This window comes from Melospiza melodia, chromosome 2 (assembly GCF_035770615.1).
Source record: "Melospiza melodia melodia isolate bMelMel2 chromosome 2, bMelMel2.pri, whole genome shotgun sequence".
Taxonomy (NCBI): Eukaryota; Metazoa; Chordata; class Aves; order Passeriformes; family Passerellidae; genus Melospiza; species Melospiza melodia.
This window is the reverse complement of record NC_086195.1, coordinates 112,803,608-112,819,268: the sequence shown is the minus strand read 5'-3', so window position 1 is coordinate 112,819,268 and position 15,661 is coordinate 112,803,608. Positions and strand designations below refer to the sequence as shown.

At 39.5% G+C, this 15,661-nt stretch overlaps 1 protein-coding gene across 6 annotated transcripts in view; it reads right to left on the bottom strand.

Moving 5' to 3' along the window:
* The window catches only part of CLYBL (citramalyl-CoA lyase), a 165,593-nt gene that overhangs the window by 75,417 nt on the left and 74,515 nt on the right, over window positions 1-15,661 (bottom strand). For 5 of the 6 annotated variants that reach the window (XR_010026811.1, XR_010026812.1, XM_063149598.1 and 2 more), the window contains exon 2: window positions 2,178-2,367. Coding sequence is in view for 4 of the 6 variants with exons in the window: in XM_063149598.1 (XP_063005668.1) it covers window positions 2,178-2,367 (190 nt within the window). In the remaining 2 variants the exon portion in view is untranslated. Of the gene's footprint in view, window positions 1-2,177; window positions 2,368-5,382; window positions 5,462-15,661 lie in introns of those variants that run through there. The other variant, XM_063149601.1, reaches the window with a different exon arrangement.

Below are 15,661 nucleotides of genomic sequence, written 5' to 3'. Positions count from 1 at the left end.
GGTGCAGCTGGGCCAGCACAGCCCTGGGGATGGTTGGTGCTGCAAGGACACACCAGTGACCCTGTGCAGCTTGTTGTGCAACTGCACCAGGGCCTTCTGGACAGAGGTGCCTTTCTCCAGGCTTCAGGAACATCCCCCAGCCTTGATCTTTCAGGGATGACAGACAGCAGCCTCATGATGACACACGACAGCTCCCTGAGAGGCCTCCCGTGTGTCCTGTCTGGTCCCACACACCAGCTTATTTACATAGACCCTAACTCCATCCTCCCCTACTGTGGCAGCTCCTTCCCTCCCCAGAGTTTTGCTTCCAGGCCTGAGACTGGGCAGACTCTGACAGTAAAGCCTGCAGTTCCATGGAGCAGCGCATCCATTTGACTGGTTCTCATTCTCATTTTTCCTGCTGATACACTTGAGGTAGCCATTTTTGCTGTCCTGCTCATCCCTCACCAGTTTTGATTCCAGACAAGCTCTGAACTTCCTCATTCTGCTCCTACAAGCCTGGACCACACTTTATGTTATTTCTTGGTAGCTTGTCCCCACTTCTACCTCCTGTCTGCTTTCTTTTTGCGTTTAAGCTGAGGCAGGGGCTCATCTGTCATCTCAAGTTTTCATTACCAATTTTCCCCCTAATTTCCTTGAAATCTTATACCCAGTGGCACAACTTCACTTTAACAGAGCTAGAATTTTACCACCCTTGAGAAACTGCTACTGTCAACTTTGTTGTCTTGATCATAAAATTTTGTTTTTCTGTCATTGTTTATTACAAATAAATGCTTATGCTATAAATTATTTGATATAATTAAGCTGCACCTAAAAATACTTCAGTTTTATACACAACTACATCTTGTATCACACAGCAGCAGCTTCTGAAAGGTGATGAAACAATACTAATTCACTGTGACAGGATATATAATCCTAGTCTTTCAACACTGAATTTTAGCAACTGAAAAATGCTTTCCAGTCATCTCCAGCAGCACACAGGAACATCCAGCAATGCTACTTTCACTTTTCAGAATTAAAACAGGTACATGCAAACTCTGTAAAATTTTTCCTTTCCAACATACCTGTAAAGAGCGGAAGGTTAAAGAAAGCACTATCCAACAGAGTCCTTCTGGAAAGCATTAACTCACAAGAAAAAGAAAACAATAAAACTTCATCCACATTTTGAAAGGAAATGGGAAAATTTTCAAGTCTGTTTTCCTAACTTTCTGGACAAGATACTTATGCTCAAACCCTAAACACTGCTTGCTGTAGTCTGAAGCATGGAGACACAGTTAGGAAAACCAACAAATATGAAAATAATGTGACAGCAAACTTACATTCCTGTTGAGAAATAGCTTTTGTTAGGAAACATTTGCACCAATTTCTCGTATACATTGTTTAAGATGGCTGACTTGGCAGTTATTTTTAAAGTTGGACTCAGTGATCTTAAAGGTTTTTTCCAATAATTCTGCGGTTCTAAGAGGTGGAACATACTGAAATGGTTACTTCCATATGTTTAAAAAAGAAATTGTTTGCAAGCAAAACTGAATGCATGCTAGAGCATTCTCTCTTTTTCCACAGTTTAATGTTAACAAAAACTTGGCACAGGTACTTGACATATACACATCAATCTCCCACTTTGCTCTCCATCCCCATTCCAAACACTGATAATAATTGGGATTGAACTTCTGGTTCCTTGAGAAACATCCTTTACAGCATTTCCTCCAAAATTTCAGGAAGTACATATTTCCAAACTCGCCAAGGCTCATGCACCAAACAGACTCATGCTGTTTTGCTCACAATCTGAAGATGCTTTTATTTCAATAACAAACTGCCCACCTGGTGATTCTGAACTAATGCTTCCTTTCCCACTTCTTTTCTTACACTGTTTCTTCCTCTTCCCTAAGAAATGTGTTGCAATAATAACAACATCTCCCACTCCTCTGTGATGACAGCTTATGCCCAGTTCTGTATTCCTGAAAAACTCCCTCCCTGCTTACTCACACGGGATCTCTTTGAGTTCTGAGTAACCAGATTTTCCCAACACCCTCACAAAGCCTATCACTGTGACATTACTCTGTATATCTTAAGAGTTATCTTTGTCTTTCTGGTTGTCACTTCCCCAAGGCAAAGGCAATGTTTTTCCACAAGTTCTCTTTAGTGCTGATTATATCACACAGATAATTTTTAATTACCTTTCTGTTCAGAGCCACACCATCTTCACAGTCCAACACTGCACAATCTACATTTAGTGATGGGATTTTTCTTATCTTCTTTTCATCATCCGCAGGTACATAGAGCACAGCCCGTCTGGGAACATATTTGTGTGATGATGTAAAGCGATAACTGAGCTTAGGAACACCAGCTGGCTGAAGAGAATCCACCCTGTAAAGGATATTGTTGAAATTAGACTATTGGCAGCAATGCTGTAAATAATACTGTATTATATATGTAAATAATGCTGTATTTTAAAAGCAAAACATTCCTACCTAAATAGTGGCTGGGTTTGGGCTCCTTACATATTTTTTCCCTTCAGAAGAGACAAGTTAGGGACATATCAGTATTACAGTTAATTACAATATAAAACTCCAAAACCACTGTGTTCAATAAAAGTTGCAAACTTAATCATAATTGATGACCTGCCAGGGCTGAGGTTTATGCAGCTTTAATTACACTGCCTATTCTGGGTGCTACAGCAAGTATGAAATACAGAAGGGTGGTGGTTGGTTTTTTTTTTCCTTGTCATAGGACTCCTCTGTAGGATGCAGACTGTGCTGGGAATGCATCAGGACTGCTTTGGGGAGGAGCTGCTATCTGCTACATTTCCTCCAGGAGCTGGATGCCATGCTGTGAATGATGCAGGGATGCTGGTTAAAACAAACACAGGTTTGTGAAGTTCATTTTGCAACCTTAGCATTACATCAACAAATGTATTTGCATGCAAATTTTAAATAAGCAAGATGGATGGAGGGGGAAATGAAGAAAAAAGAATGAAAACCCCAGGTAGTGTGGAACCTTGCTACTCTCTTCAGACCTTCACGTCCACAGCACAGACTTCCAGTGGCAGAGCTCACAAACCCAGCAGCATCAGCAGCATGGTTTTTGGCTGTGGTGTCTTTTTAAATTTGTAAATGCTTTGTGCACCACACTTCAGTGCAGGTGTGAGCCTTTGGTGCCACACGGCCTGAGAGGATAACATCCCTGTGGCCCGTAGGTGTGAGCTCTGGGGTGGTCTCCACCACATGCTGATATTCCTGGTGAGGCCCAGCTAACCTGCTCCAGGCAGGAGCTGGGTTACTGCACTTGGAGGCTGCCAAAGGAGGCTGCTCTTCAGTCCTGTGGGGAGCTTGCTTTGCTCCATAATTACGAGCACAGAAATAAATTATAGAGAGTGCCACTGTGTTTGTTGGCCTTCCAAAAAAATCCCCTTGCCTGCTCCTGTTCCTCCCCACTGCATGCTGTACCCCCGGGCCTATTCTGCTACATCAAAGATGAGGACAAAATAATACAATTTACCTTTGTACTAAGCACAAGGCACTTACACCACAAAATAATCCTACCATATAACACCATTATGCATTATCATGTATATTATTCAGCACTTTGAATAATGCAAAGCTTTCCTAGCACCATGCTGAACATGTCATTATCACATCATGTCAGGGACCCATGCATTTTCCTGTGCCCCTCTTAATAATGCTTCCCAAGTTGCTAGACTTGGATGACACATGGCTACACACATATGTGGGTTTTCTTCAAAGCAAACACGACTAACACTCTCAAATGCCTGGAAATGAGTTCAGTCAATCTAAATCAGAGCCAGTGTGGCATGTCACTGGCAGACCACTGTAATACTTGCCTTTCTAAGCTGAATCTGTTGAAGAACCCTCTCTTCCCCTAGAGTGTGCACCCTTAAAGCTGAATATAAGAGTTGGGTTAAAAATATGAAAAAAGCTTTTATCACATTTTAACTCAGTAAACTAAATTTAAAAGGAAAGGATTCCATCATCTCATCTGCTGCATCTCTGCATATCCTGTGTGGATCCATTTTAAGAGCCTATAAAAACCACTGCTGGGCTCTTCTTTGCAACATGCCTGGTAATGCTTAACTCAGTTTAAGAAATGGGACAGCTTGGCAGTTAAATAGACATTATTCTATTAAAAGTGTCAGTGTTACACTTGTTAATAACAGCAACAGCTTCAAGACTCAGGTGTAGGAGGTCCTATCAGCACCTGGAGACATGCAACTGAGATCCACTGAGCCCTCCAAAGTGCTCTCTTTGCCTCTTTCACAAGCTGCTTCACGTTCCCTGCTTCAGGCTGAAGTGGGGATGGTAACAGAACTTGTGGCAACTCAAGTGGCTGCTAGACAAATCCACTTAATCGCATTTTCCTGCAGTAGTACACTTTGGGAGAGCAAGGACGGGGTGGAGAGTGGTTTATCTCAAATGGAAAGAGGAGGATCTTTTTTCAGTGTGACACAGAGGTCAGTAAAGAAGTCTGCAGTCCTTCCCATAACATATATGAGGGAACAAAAGTGATTAGTTTCTATTCTCTTTCTCTGATGGCTTCAGCCTTGTGGTTGCCAAGGGCACAAAGGAGGCAAAGAGCTCAGCCCATTAATAGTTAACTCCAGCCTGGAGCCAGGCAGCCCCTGAAGCACCCTTAATGACTGCCTCTCACCAGCCCTCCAACCTGCCAGAAACCTGATAGACATGGTGAACACCATAATCTCAGAGCATGCATCTCATCTCAGAGATGAGATGTATCTTCTGTCACACACGTTTCCTAGGATTTCTTCTGGGCTGTCATCAAACCAAGGGCTGTTTGACCAGCCGTTTTCCCTCTCACTGCTGCAAGCCCCCTGAAGGCAGCCCGGCTCTGCATACCACACACAATGGCCTGCAGTGTTGTGTAGGTGAAAGCACCATTACCTGCAGACCAGATTTAGTCAGGTGTCACCAGCCAGGTCTATGAACTTGTGTTTAGATGGAGGAGCAGTACAGCTTCCTCAGCAGACCACCTGACTCCACAGAAGTGATAGACTTAATCTGTTAAAAAGCCATCATTAATAGGCTTAATGCTGGAAATGCTACTGCCTGGTGACTATTGCTGTCTCTCCCTCAGCTAAACAACTTTGTAACCACATGGGCTCAAACAACATGTTTCTCAGGACATGAATTATTATAAAAAATACACTGTCAATGTGTCAAAATATTAGTTTTATGGGATATCTTAGCAAGTTGAAGAAAAAATAATTTTTTCAAAAAGTATGGCCCGGAAAAAAATATATACAGCAGGAGATGGTGTCAGTGGACCAACACAGAATCCTTCTCCTTTCAAAATAAGAGCTCTAGAAATATTCGTATAAAATAAGAGTTCTCAAAATCAACATCGTACCTCTCTTTAGGTATGACAGCAGTAAATGGCATCAATGCTAATTCTTTGACATATATTCTTTAATCATCACCGTGCATTTTGCTTGCAAAGTCATATTTTATGTTCTACAATAAAAAAGCAGAGGAACACATGGATTAATTAATAGATCCATTTGTCTATAGACTTATTTTAAATAGTGGCAAGGCTTGTGGTGCTCTGTATATGAGCAGTTAGCAACTCTGGTAGGAAACACTCCCCTGATTATCTTGACTTCTGTTATGTTGATAGAATGAAAAAATCCCCAGCAGTTGCTTTTTTAGGACAAAAAACCCACACAGCACTGCAGTCTCGATTATACTGTTAACCCTGTGCCATAAAGAGGAGGAAAATCTTACATATGTTTCCTGGCTCCAAGTATTTTAATGATTCAAACTAAGCTTGACTATGCTTTAAACTAAACACATGGACAAAAGCCAAGTGAATTTGCTAAGACAATGTTTCTTCCTTTAAGCACTGTAAGTTAAAACAAGGACTAGGCTATTGGGTAATGCTCATTAAATTGTTTTACAGCAGCATATTTTCATTCGTAGCATCTGGCAGCATGCTGAGTGCTCTTGGGTCTTGGAAATAAAACTAAATTTCTTCAGCAAACATAACACTCTACTAAAGTCTTCATCAAATATGTAAAAGTAGCTGGCAAGTTAAAGTTTCTCATGGTCCTTTGAGAACCATTCCACCCAAGAGTGAATAGTTCATCCTCAGGAAGGAGAAAAGAAAACCTATTTGACTACTAAGAGACACTGCAGTTTGCAATGGCAGCCATACAGCGTGACTGCGAACAGTGAAATTACCCCAAATTATGCAAATTTCCCTGCTGTAAACTGCATTTCCACATTCCAGAATTGCTCATACACATACTTAAATGCACACACCTGTGCAGTGACACTGGAGCCAACAACATATAGCTCACAAAGTAAAGTACTCGCACAAGTGATTTCCAGCACTTTAACCTGTGCCTCTGTTCCCTGTTTATTTGCTAAATCAAATCCCCCTGGAAGATCTGCCAAACACATAGAAAAATATTCATTGTTCAGTAGGCCAAATCTTTCCTTCTACAATCTTTGGCATAGTGTAGGCAAAGTGTTTGAAAAGAGCATTTTTAGACACTTCACTAAAACTATTAAAAAAGCTGGATAATTTCCACATGTATTTTTGACCTCTGTGCATGTAACTACACACCATGATATCTGTGGAACTGTGGAAGAAAGACAGAAGTGATCCAAGACCCACAACCCCCCCGAAAAAGACCCAGCTAATGCAGGAAAACGTTGTACAAATTATTTCTGCAATATGTGCAAAAAAACCCCACTCCAGCAAAAATGTAATGGTTTTCCTGCGTTGAATTTACTGGGGAGTAGCACACCAGCGCACACAAATAATCCACCAAAACAAAGGAAACTTCTATGGAATTACAAAGCCCCACAATTTGCATAGTAATTCTTTCTAATTAAAAAAAGAAGATACAAGTTGTTTGTTATAAACATCAGCAGGCCCTGTGCAAATACGGAGGGCTCGCAGCCGCGCTGAGTGTTTGTCGAATCAAAGCGACTCGCTGGAGAGTTTTATTGGTACAGCTGCGGCGCATGCATTTTATCACACATGCTAATAATCCTGGTTATGGCACTAACATTTTAATCATTTGTTCTCTGGGCTTGTTTCTCAAACAATTAGCACTAATGAATGGCCAAAATACCTCGGATCATATATGTCTAATTGCAGTCAAGAGCGGTTATTGTCCGCATGTACATTTCAATTCACCTCTGGGGATAATGTTTGTTAATTGTATTTCTTTATATAGCAAGTGAAAAAAGGCTGTTCACTCAAAAAGGGACTAAGTGTTCTCTTCTTTCCCTTTGTTCCCACAAGAAGCTAAAGTCACTTCAAGAGGCACTTAATCCCATCATCCATGGTTACAATTGCCTTACAGCATCAATCAAAAAGAATCTGAAGTAAAATGATGCAGCTATATTGTGTAATTAAAAGCAATTCAGGTAGTTATTACTTGGGGCGTTTTCCAGGTCCAAATACTTAAAATGGCACTGCAGGGATTCTAAATACTGTAGTGTTTTAAATTTGGTGAACTACAATATCTCACAGAGAAAGGGAAGGAATATGCAAAAAAAAAATCTCCTAGTGTGTATTGTAAAGTGAAAGAAAAGAGGAGGAACAGCTAATGTTTGAAGTGACAAAATCTACAAGTCTCCATATAAAAGGGAAATAAAAATATCAAGAAGAGAGAAAAGGGGAGAAAAAAAGAAAAGGACAGCAGTTTTCAAGGAAAAGAAATTCCTCGTAATTGTTAAAAAGTTAACATGTGAAAAAATGCTAACATTTCCTCGAATGGAAAACAAAAGCTCATGTCACAAGCTTTACCATCAGAATACAGGTCTCCAAAATCTTAGTGCTCTCCTAGTGGAAATAAATCTGGGTAAAGCAAGCAGCTCTTCTTTAGGGAAAGAAAAAAAAAAAGAAAAAAAAAAGAAAAACACTTAGGTTAAAAGTGAAGAGCTATGATATTTACTTTTGAATAAAATGTAAGGGAAGGAACTTTACGTAACAACTGCCGCTAACCTTGATCCAATTATGCTGAAATTAAAACTGAGAGGTTATCAACATACCAAACACTCAGCTTTACATTTTGATTTCTTCCTTTGTTCCAGACTCAGTACGGTCATTTCCCTGACCCTCAAAAAACTAATTAAGAAACCCCCCCAAACCTAAGCCCTTTCCAGGGCAGGCAGAAGCCACCAGCTCTCATGGTTTGAGATCTCTTTGCAAGCAGTTTTCTTTACCAGGAGAGGCTTTGTCTGATTTTAAACTTCCCACCATAAGGCTGATACTATGTCTCACAGACATAAGGTGAAGATTAATTCCCCTGAAACTGATGGAAGACATAAAGGTATGAAATTGGCCTCCCAAAAGTGAAGAAAGTGAAAGAATAAGCCCTAGCACTTCCTCAACATCCTAAGGGAGACAGGCGGTCTGCACCCAGCTGCGGGGACTGAGAGTGGTGAGCTGAAGAAGCGCTCACAAAAACTCAGCGAATTAAGAAATTTAACCCCCGTAACAACCAGCTTTGGATATCAAAAGGGACAGATTGGAGGGGGTTGCTCCTGAGAGCACTTGCCTGCTGGAAAGACTGTAGCAGGAAGAAATGAAAAGGGGGCTTCCAAGTGACCTTTCACAAGCACTCACTCCAACTGATCAGGACACATTGCATTATAGCCAAAAAACAGATAGCTGAACCAAATGGGGAAGGAGAGCCCCAATGATTTAAAAAAAAAAAAAAAAAAAAAAAAAAGACACAGGGAAGTGTGAGTGGAAATGAAAACTAAGCACCAAATCCAAAGCTGCTGGAAAGTAATTTTAGGAAAAATATGTGTCTTTGTCTGCTATTTAAAAATTTTCCCTATCTCCAGTAAATCAATGTAAGTCGTATAACTGGGCTCCAGAGAAAAGATTAATACAAGAAAAGATGAATATAAACCAGGAACTTAGTGGCAAAAGCTTAAAATCATGGACCCCTAAGCCATAAAATGATAAAAGGCTATCATAGGTTAAATAGTTAACCAAACTTTCTCCTCCCACCAGCACTAAAAGTAAAAAAAAAAAAAACAACAAAAAAACCCCTTTTATTTACCCCACCATGTTCTTTCAACTACATTTGACCCTGTTGTTTTGGTTCACTCTGAGCTCCATCATGCCTTAAATTGCTTTGACTGAAGATCAGGCATTTTTTCTTCTCAATTCAAAATGGCCAAATTAGACAGCGAGGATAAAAATAAAAGGACCACTGGCTTCTCATATTACTAACATGTCCTGTTTTCAGGGCAGCAAAAATAGCCTGTTTGTGAGGAAGAGGAGAGTGCTACCGTTCTTTGACTTAAGAAGTGAATTTTAAAAGAGATTTAAATAATGGCTCAGGGTGACAAGGGCTGCTGCTTCCTACTAATGGCAACAGGCTGCTCCTCTCGGGCAGCCTGTGTGTGTGTGTGTTTGCTATCATCCAAGGTTAATTGGTGTCCTGTCTTGGGGAGCTTTAGCATATGTGACATACAGTTGAGGCTTTGCTCCCTTCCTTACGGTGTGGATAACCCTGAATCACCCGTCATGCCCATAAAGGATTCTCAAGCCAAGCTGTACCTCACTTTGCTTTTACCATTGACAAAGTATCTGGCTTCTTGGGATGCTTTCTGATGCTTAAGCAGACCCACAGCACTGCAGGGCAATGGAAAAGCACTCTGTCTGTCTGTAGCATATTCACATTGCCACTAAGGAACATGCAGTTAGGATAACAGTTAATTTCTCTGTCTTCGTAAATATAAAGATATAGAAATAAATGCCAAGTATGGACAGTTTTAAAGAAAATTTTAAGTGTTTTAATTTACTTAACTAATTCAGTTTCTAAGTTGCATTTTTAAAATCTACAACACTGTAAATAGATATTGCAAAATTTTGTCTAGCTGCATGTTTTTTTAAGCGAAACTCTTGCATTACATTTTTTAAACAGAATTGCAACTTGCAGCTGCAACAGAAATTTGCAACACATTTTAAATAACAAAAACATCCCACAATAAAGATGAAGATCCAATACCAACATTGAGAGATTTAGAAAAAAATATACACATAAATTTGCCTTTTTAAGGTATGCATTGATAAGTAAGAAGATATTGCTTTTAGTTATGTGATGTTGATGTATGATTTGCTTTGATTTACTTGTGTTTGGGTTTTGTGTACAGACAAATATGCACCAAGTGTTATCAGAGCTGTATGGCACAAAGGGAAAAACATGCCTTTGGAGGTTAAGAATCTTCCAGTTCAGGGGGAGGACCACATATAACCAAAAAGCTGTCCTGCAACATCCCACGCCAAAATCTGTCTTAGGAAGTGAATACATAAAACCCACAAATCTGCAATGGTTACCCTTTTATACAGTCAGATCCATCCTGGTGGCCTCTGCAGAAAAGCTGAACTTTGAAGGGATTCTTTATGTCACTGCAAAACCACTCTTGGCTCTTCCAGTTCTCCCCTCCATCTTACCATCAGGTACTTACTTCCCTTGCTCCTAAATCTGCCCCAGCCCTTTCGCACACTGACTTTGCACCCACCCATCTCAGTGCACATGCACCAAAATTGGTAACGATGTTTGGGCACAATTACTTTTCTTGCTGAAGGTGTTTTCCCCTCTTTTCTCCCCCGCTGCCCTCTGTTCCCTCGGCGTCGGTTCCCACACCAGGACACCGGGAGCATCCCCAGCACTGAGCTCCTGCAGCCCCGGCCGCCGGCCCAGCTGTGCGCGCATTGGCTAAATGCTGCAAGGTCAAGATTCAAAGATTCAGAGCGGGATTCAAAAATTCCACGCTAATTACTGTGATTAAAGTCCAAGTCCTAGACTCATCCAAAGGCTCCTGAGCAGTTTAGGAGCAGGCTGCTAATGAGTTATACACAAAGTAAGAAACAGGCACTTGATAAAGTCAGAATCAATAAAGTGCCATTCCTGCCTGTTAAAATGATCTTGCCATCCATCACAGAGAGTCACTATGTTCACCAGAGCCTGTGTAGGTTAGATATCTATGTCTGCATGGTGTGAGAGAAAAGGAAAACACTACAGTCCTTAAAACCACTTCTGAATTATATCTGAGTTGAAATAAAATTACACCGAAGTTGTGATTGACAATTTTTAGCAGAAGGAAATGAATGGAGTGTCAATATACCAGTGCTGAAGAAGTTAGGAGAAAGAAGGCATTTGTCATCCACTTTGGGTCTTCCAGAATTTCAGATTTTTTTTATTACAAACTGTTGTCTTCATAATTTTGGTTGTGGTGAGGTTATTTTACAAACTGAAGGTCCCTTCACACTTCTAGGAATTTTTCACTGGTAGACCATATTTTATCTCAATTTTCAATTTACATCAGTCTACATTTAGTCAAACCACAAACATTTTGATGATTTCTGCACTTAGAAACATAGGTAAATTATAATACTATATAAAGCACAGACATTTTTACCATATAAGAAAAAGAAAACAATATTGCAGTCTTCTCTGCATTTTGAAACTGCTCCTGTAAACCCACTTGTTTACAGGCATGTGCCTAGCCCAGAGAAATCAAAAAGATTAGTCAAACACCTAGAGTTAACCATGTCCTTAAGTGCTTCCAGGACTGGGGATTAATTTTGAATTATGAAACTGTTCCATTTCCATGTGTTCTTAGGCTATACATGGGTCAACCAGCTTTTTTCACGTTTTTGCACAGAGACTTGTGCAAAATTGAGACTTAGATGTATATGGATGCAATCCAGGTGGTGAATATCTTTTAAACAATATAAAGATGCTAAATTTCAGCTGGTGGAAAAAACCAAACTTACATGATATTTTCAGAATAAGATTAAAAGTAAACATATTATTTATGTTTAGCCAAGTATTATTCTGTAGAATTATTACGTGGAGGAATTACTAAGTCAAAGAATTATTTTGTATTAAACTGGACTTACTCAGAATGTTTTCTGCACCAAATAACTGAGCAGTGAAAAACAATTTAGCAAGCAATTAGTAAATATTAAATTGCTGAAGAACAGAACTATAAAACTACAATGCACTGCAATTAGATCCAAAAAAAGAAAATGTTGTAATTACTTCAAAGCTGATGCAATATGACAGAAAAAAAGAACGAATACACAATGCTTTCAGTTCAACAGCAATTGTGGCCACACTAATTGAAAACCAACTGCTCCCTGGCTTTGAATACAAGCCTGGTGGAAATTTAAAAATATTTCCTAAACGGACAATAAAGAAGAACGCTTACAAATCCTGCAGTGCTCCAGGCAACACTTAACTTTGGGAATGTCTACAGGCAGAAATACTACCCTGCAATATGGCTCAGGATGGCACAAACAAGCATCTGTGTTTATTTTTTAACTAGTGGATTTATAAGAGCAATGAAATCCCTACATAAGCATTTTATATTGACCTGATATGGACTTACTGTTTTAACCAGCTTTTTAACTAACTCCACAAGTTAATAAAGGCAACTACATGAATCCTTACTGCCTACACATTAAGATAAGAAAAACATTCATTAAGCAATATCCAGACTGTTTTAATTACAGGAATATCACTCTTATTTGTAGTATAATGTTCGTTAAGTACAGTATAACATTTTCTTAAAATGCCCCAGAGGCAGTTAAACTCTTGATTAGCTATTAAAAAAAAAAAAAAAAAGAAATCTCCCTTAACTTCAATCACAGGAGTTAATGCCTACTGCAATGAAATTCCAGCACTTATAATCATGCAAAAATGTCATATGAAAATCTTATTAACCATGAAAACATTATATAAGATCAAATGAATCTTCTGTGCTGTTAGCACTACTCAATGTTAGCAAAATGTTGGACTTTTTCTATGCTGATTGTGGTAGTAACAATAATAAGCCCAGCCCTATTTCTTTTGAAAATGACATGAATTGAAAACATGCTCTTATTTTATTAATTTCAAATTATAGCAAGGAATGCACAAAAATTCTGACTTCCATATTTTCATGCCTTTAACTACATCTCTGTTCTATTATCCAATGTTAAAGCATACCAAACTAGAAGCAGTGGGTGGATTAAAAAACATAAAGACATAACCTTCATGATCTCTAGGAAATAAACACTATTTAGGTGCTTTACTATTCAATAATGAAACTTCCTTTTTTTCCCTGCCTTTTCCAGTACATTACAAAATTTAACATTATTATTGTTATTGTACAGAGTACAATGAAACATCTATATTTTCTTCAGTATTTATCCTGCATCTGCCCCTTATTCCATACAGCTCTTGAAAAAAAAAATGTTGTTCATTTTTTATTTGCTAAGACCACCAGGAATTAAAAAATTGTGAACAACATGATGCATTAAAAATTGCAATATTTTTAAAGTACATATTGAAACATTATTTTCTGGTTCTGTGTCTTTGACTTTGTATTTTCAAGCTTTTTCAAAGACAAAAATTTTCTTGAAAGTAAAAAAAAGTAAAAGGTGAGATTTCAGGAATCAGGATTAAAGGAAATAACAAATACGGTGATGTTAATGATAAATAGGTGACAGCTGTCAGCTCATTTTGATCTTTCACATAAGCAGCTGAAGGATAATTTTATTATATGGGAATGCCAAACCCTAACTCCAAAATGGCCCTCCAAAACCATCTCCTTAGTAAGGTCAGCAAACTAAAAATTGCAAATTTAGCACCCACCAGTGTCTTCAAGCTCAGCACCTCTCTATGCACAGAGTTGCCCACAGTGAGTGATCGGGGTTTGCTACCCTGAAAGGGACAAACCCCTCCCTCCACTGAGCTGCTGGGTCAGGTCCTGCCACCCCCATGGGTGCATATTTGGGGGGAGTGGTCAAAGCCCTGGGTGCACCTTTCAAGGGCAGATTGAGCCATAATCCTCCCCCTGACTCAGGCAGTTCCGATGTCCCCTGAGGAGGTGAGTGTGCCTGGGGGAGATGAACCCCACCCCAGGGTGTCCCCAGCAGGGAACCAATTTCAAGGAACACATCGGTCATATCATGACAGCCTGTCCTACCAGGCACAACCCTTGTTGTGTAGGCAAGCTCAAAGACCATAAAGGTGCTGAACCTACCAGGCAGATAATATGAATGTGTGATGGGGGATAAACATTAGCCAAGGAATACATTTTAACACTAAATCAGAAGATTGCTATAACTTTATTTTTTTTAGCCCTATTCCTAAGATACTTTTATAATTTAATTCTCTGAACATTTTCACAGAACTCTTCAGATTAGCTTTGCCACATCCCAAGAAACTCAGAAACCTGTCCTAAAACCATGGCTCCCAGGTCCCTGTTTCAGATCCCCCACTGTCAAAGTCCCATCCCATCTGAGGCTCAGTTCATCATCAACATGGACACTTTAAAAAATCATCCAGACTGAAAGTCAGATGGGGTGAAAATCAACTTCTCTGCAAACCAGCATGATTTAATTATCAGGTAGCAGCTCTTTTTGGGGGCACCTGATGGGCCTGTGCAAGGGCAAGTCCAAGCACTCTCATTTTATGGCATGTGGAATACAGATAACTTCCCTGTGGAAGTTTCTAATCTGTATTTCCCAGGTGAGATTACTTGTGTGGTTATGGTTGCTATAACATATATCCACTGTGGCCAGTGAACACATGAAAAGGCCCAATGACACTTCGGCAAAGCTGAAGAACCAAAGCTTCTCCCCTCACCAGCAGCCTTGCTCCACAGGACATTCCTTTTCTCCCAGACATCGCAGTTCCATTAAATGGGGATTTCCTATCTCACTGCCTCACAACACTGGTTCACACACTGGTTCCCCTCTCTTAAAACTAAATTTTAGGAAACAGCCTTGTCCTTAGTGGCTGCCTAGAGGGGAGGAAAGAGTTGGATATTAGAGAGAAGTTGGCAGAGAGGGAAGGGAAGAAAAAGAGAAGAGGTCACCAAGCACACAGCTTGCTTGGGAGACCCATGAAGAAGAAATTCTTCCAACTTAGTTTAAGAGTGAGGGTTTTCCTCTAAATTCTTGACACAGGCTGTTCAATATTTATTTAAAAACAAGTAAAGAAGAAAAATCCACTTCCTCCCTTGCAGTCTGCACATATAAAGAAAATGGCTTTTAGCTCATAATGATGGTACATTATAGATAAGCAAAAGTCCTGGATTACAGGAAAATAAAATCTACAAGGAGAAATAGGATTAAGCCTACTTCCACATAACAGCTTTTATGACATTTAAATGAGCAGCCGTGTTTCTTTAAGTAAGTGTTATAGCATTCCACATCTGTATAAAAACTGCATGACAGACAGACTTTCTCAAGTCACTGATATATAACCTTGTGAGGATAAAAAAATCCCTGTGAAAATGCATAAAGGCATTGCTTGGCTTTCCTTTAAGTCTTCCTTTACAACCTATGTCATGAATATAGGTTTAGGCTTAAGGAAATAAGGCAGTTAGATCACATATGTCTTTTGTCCTGTACTGCACAAAGAGAAAAATTATTCCATTACCGAATCAGCCAACTTTTTTTCTTTGGGTAACATTTTAGATATACTTCAGTGTAAAGGCCTTGAGATACATTTTAATTCTGCAGTGCATGTCAGCAATCTGTAAGAATATTAAGAAACTCTACCTCCCAAAGTTAATATTGTATATAAGGAATTTGGATAGTTTGAACCAGTTTTAGTTTCACTTGATGCCTTGCTTGCCATCATCTGTTTCCTTGC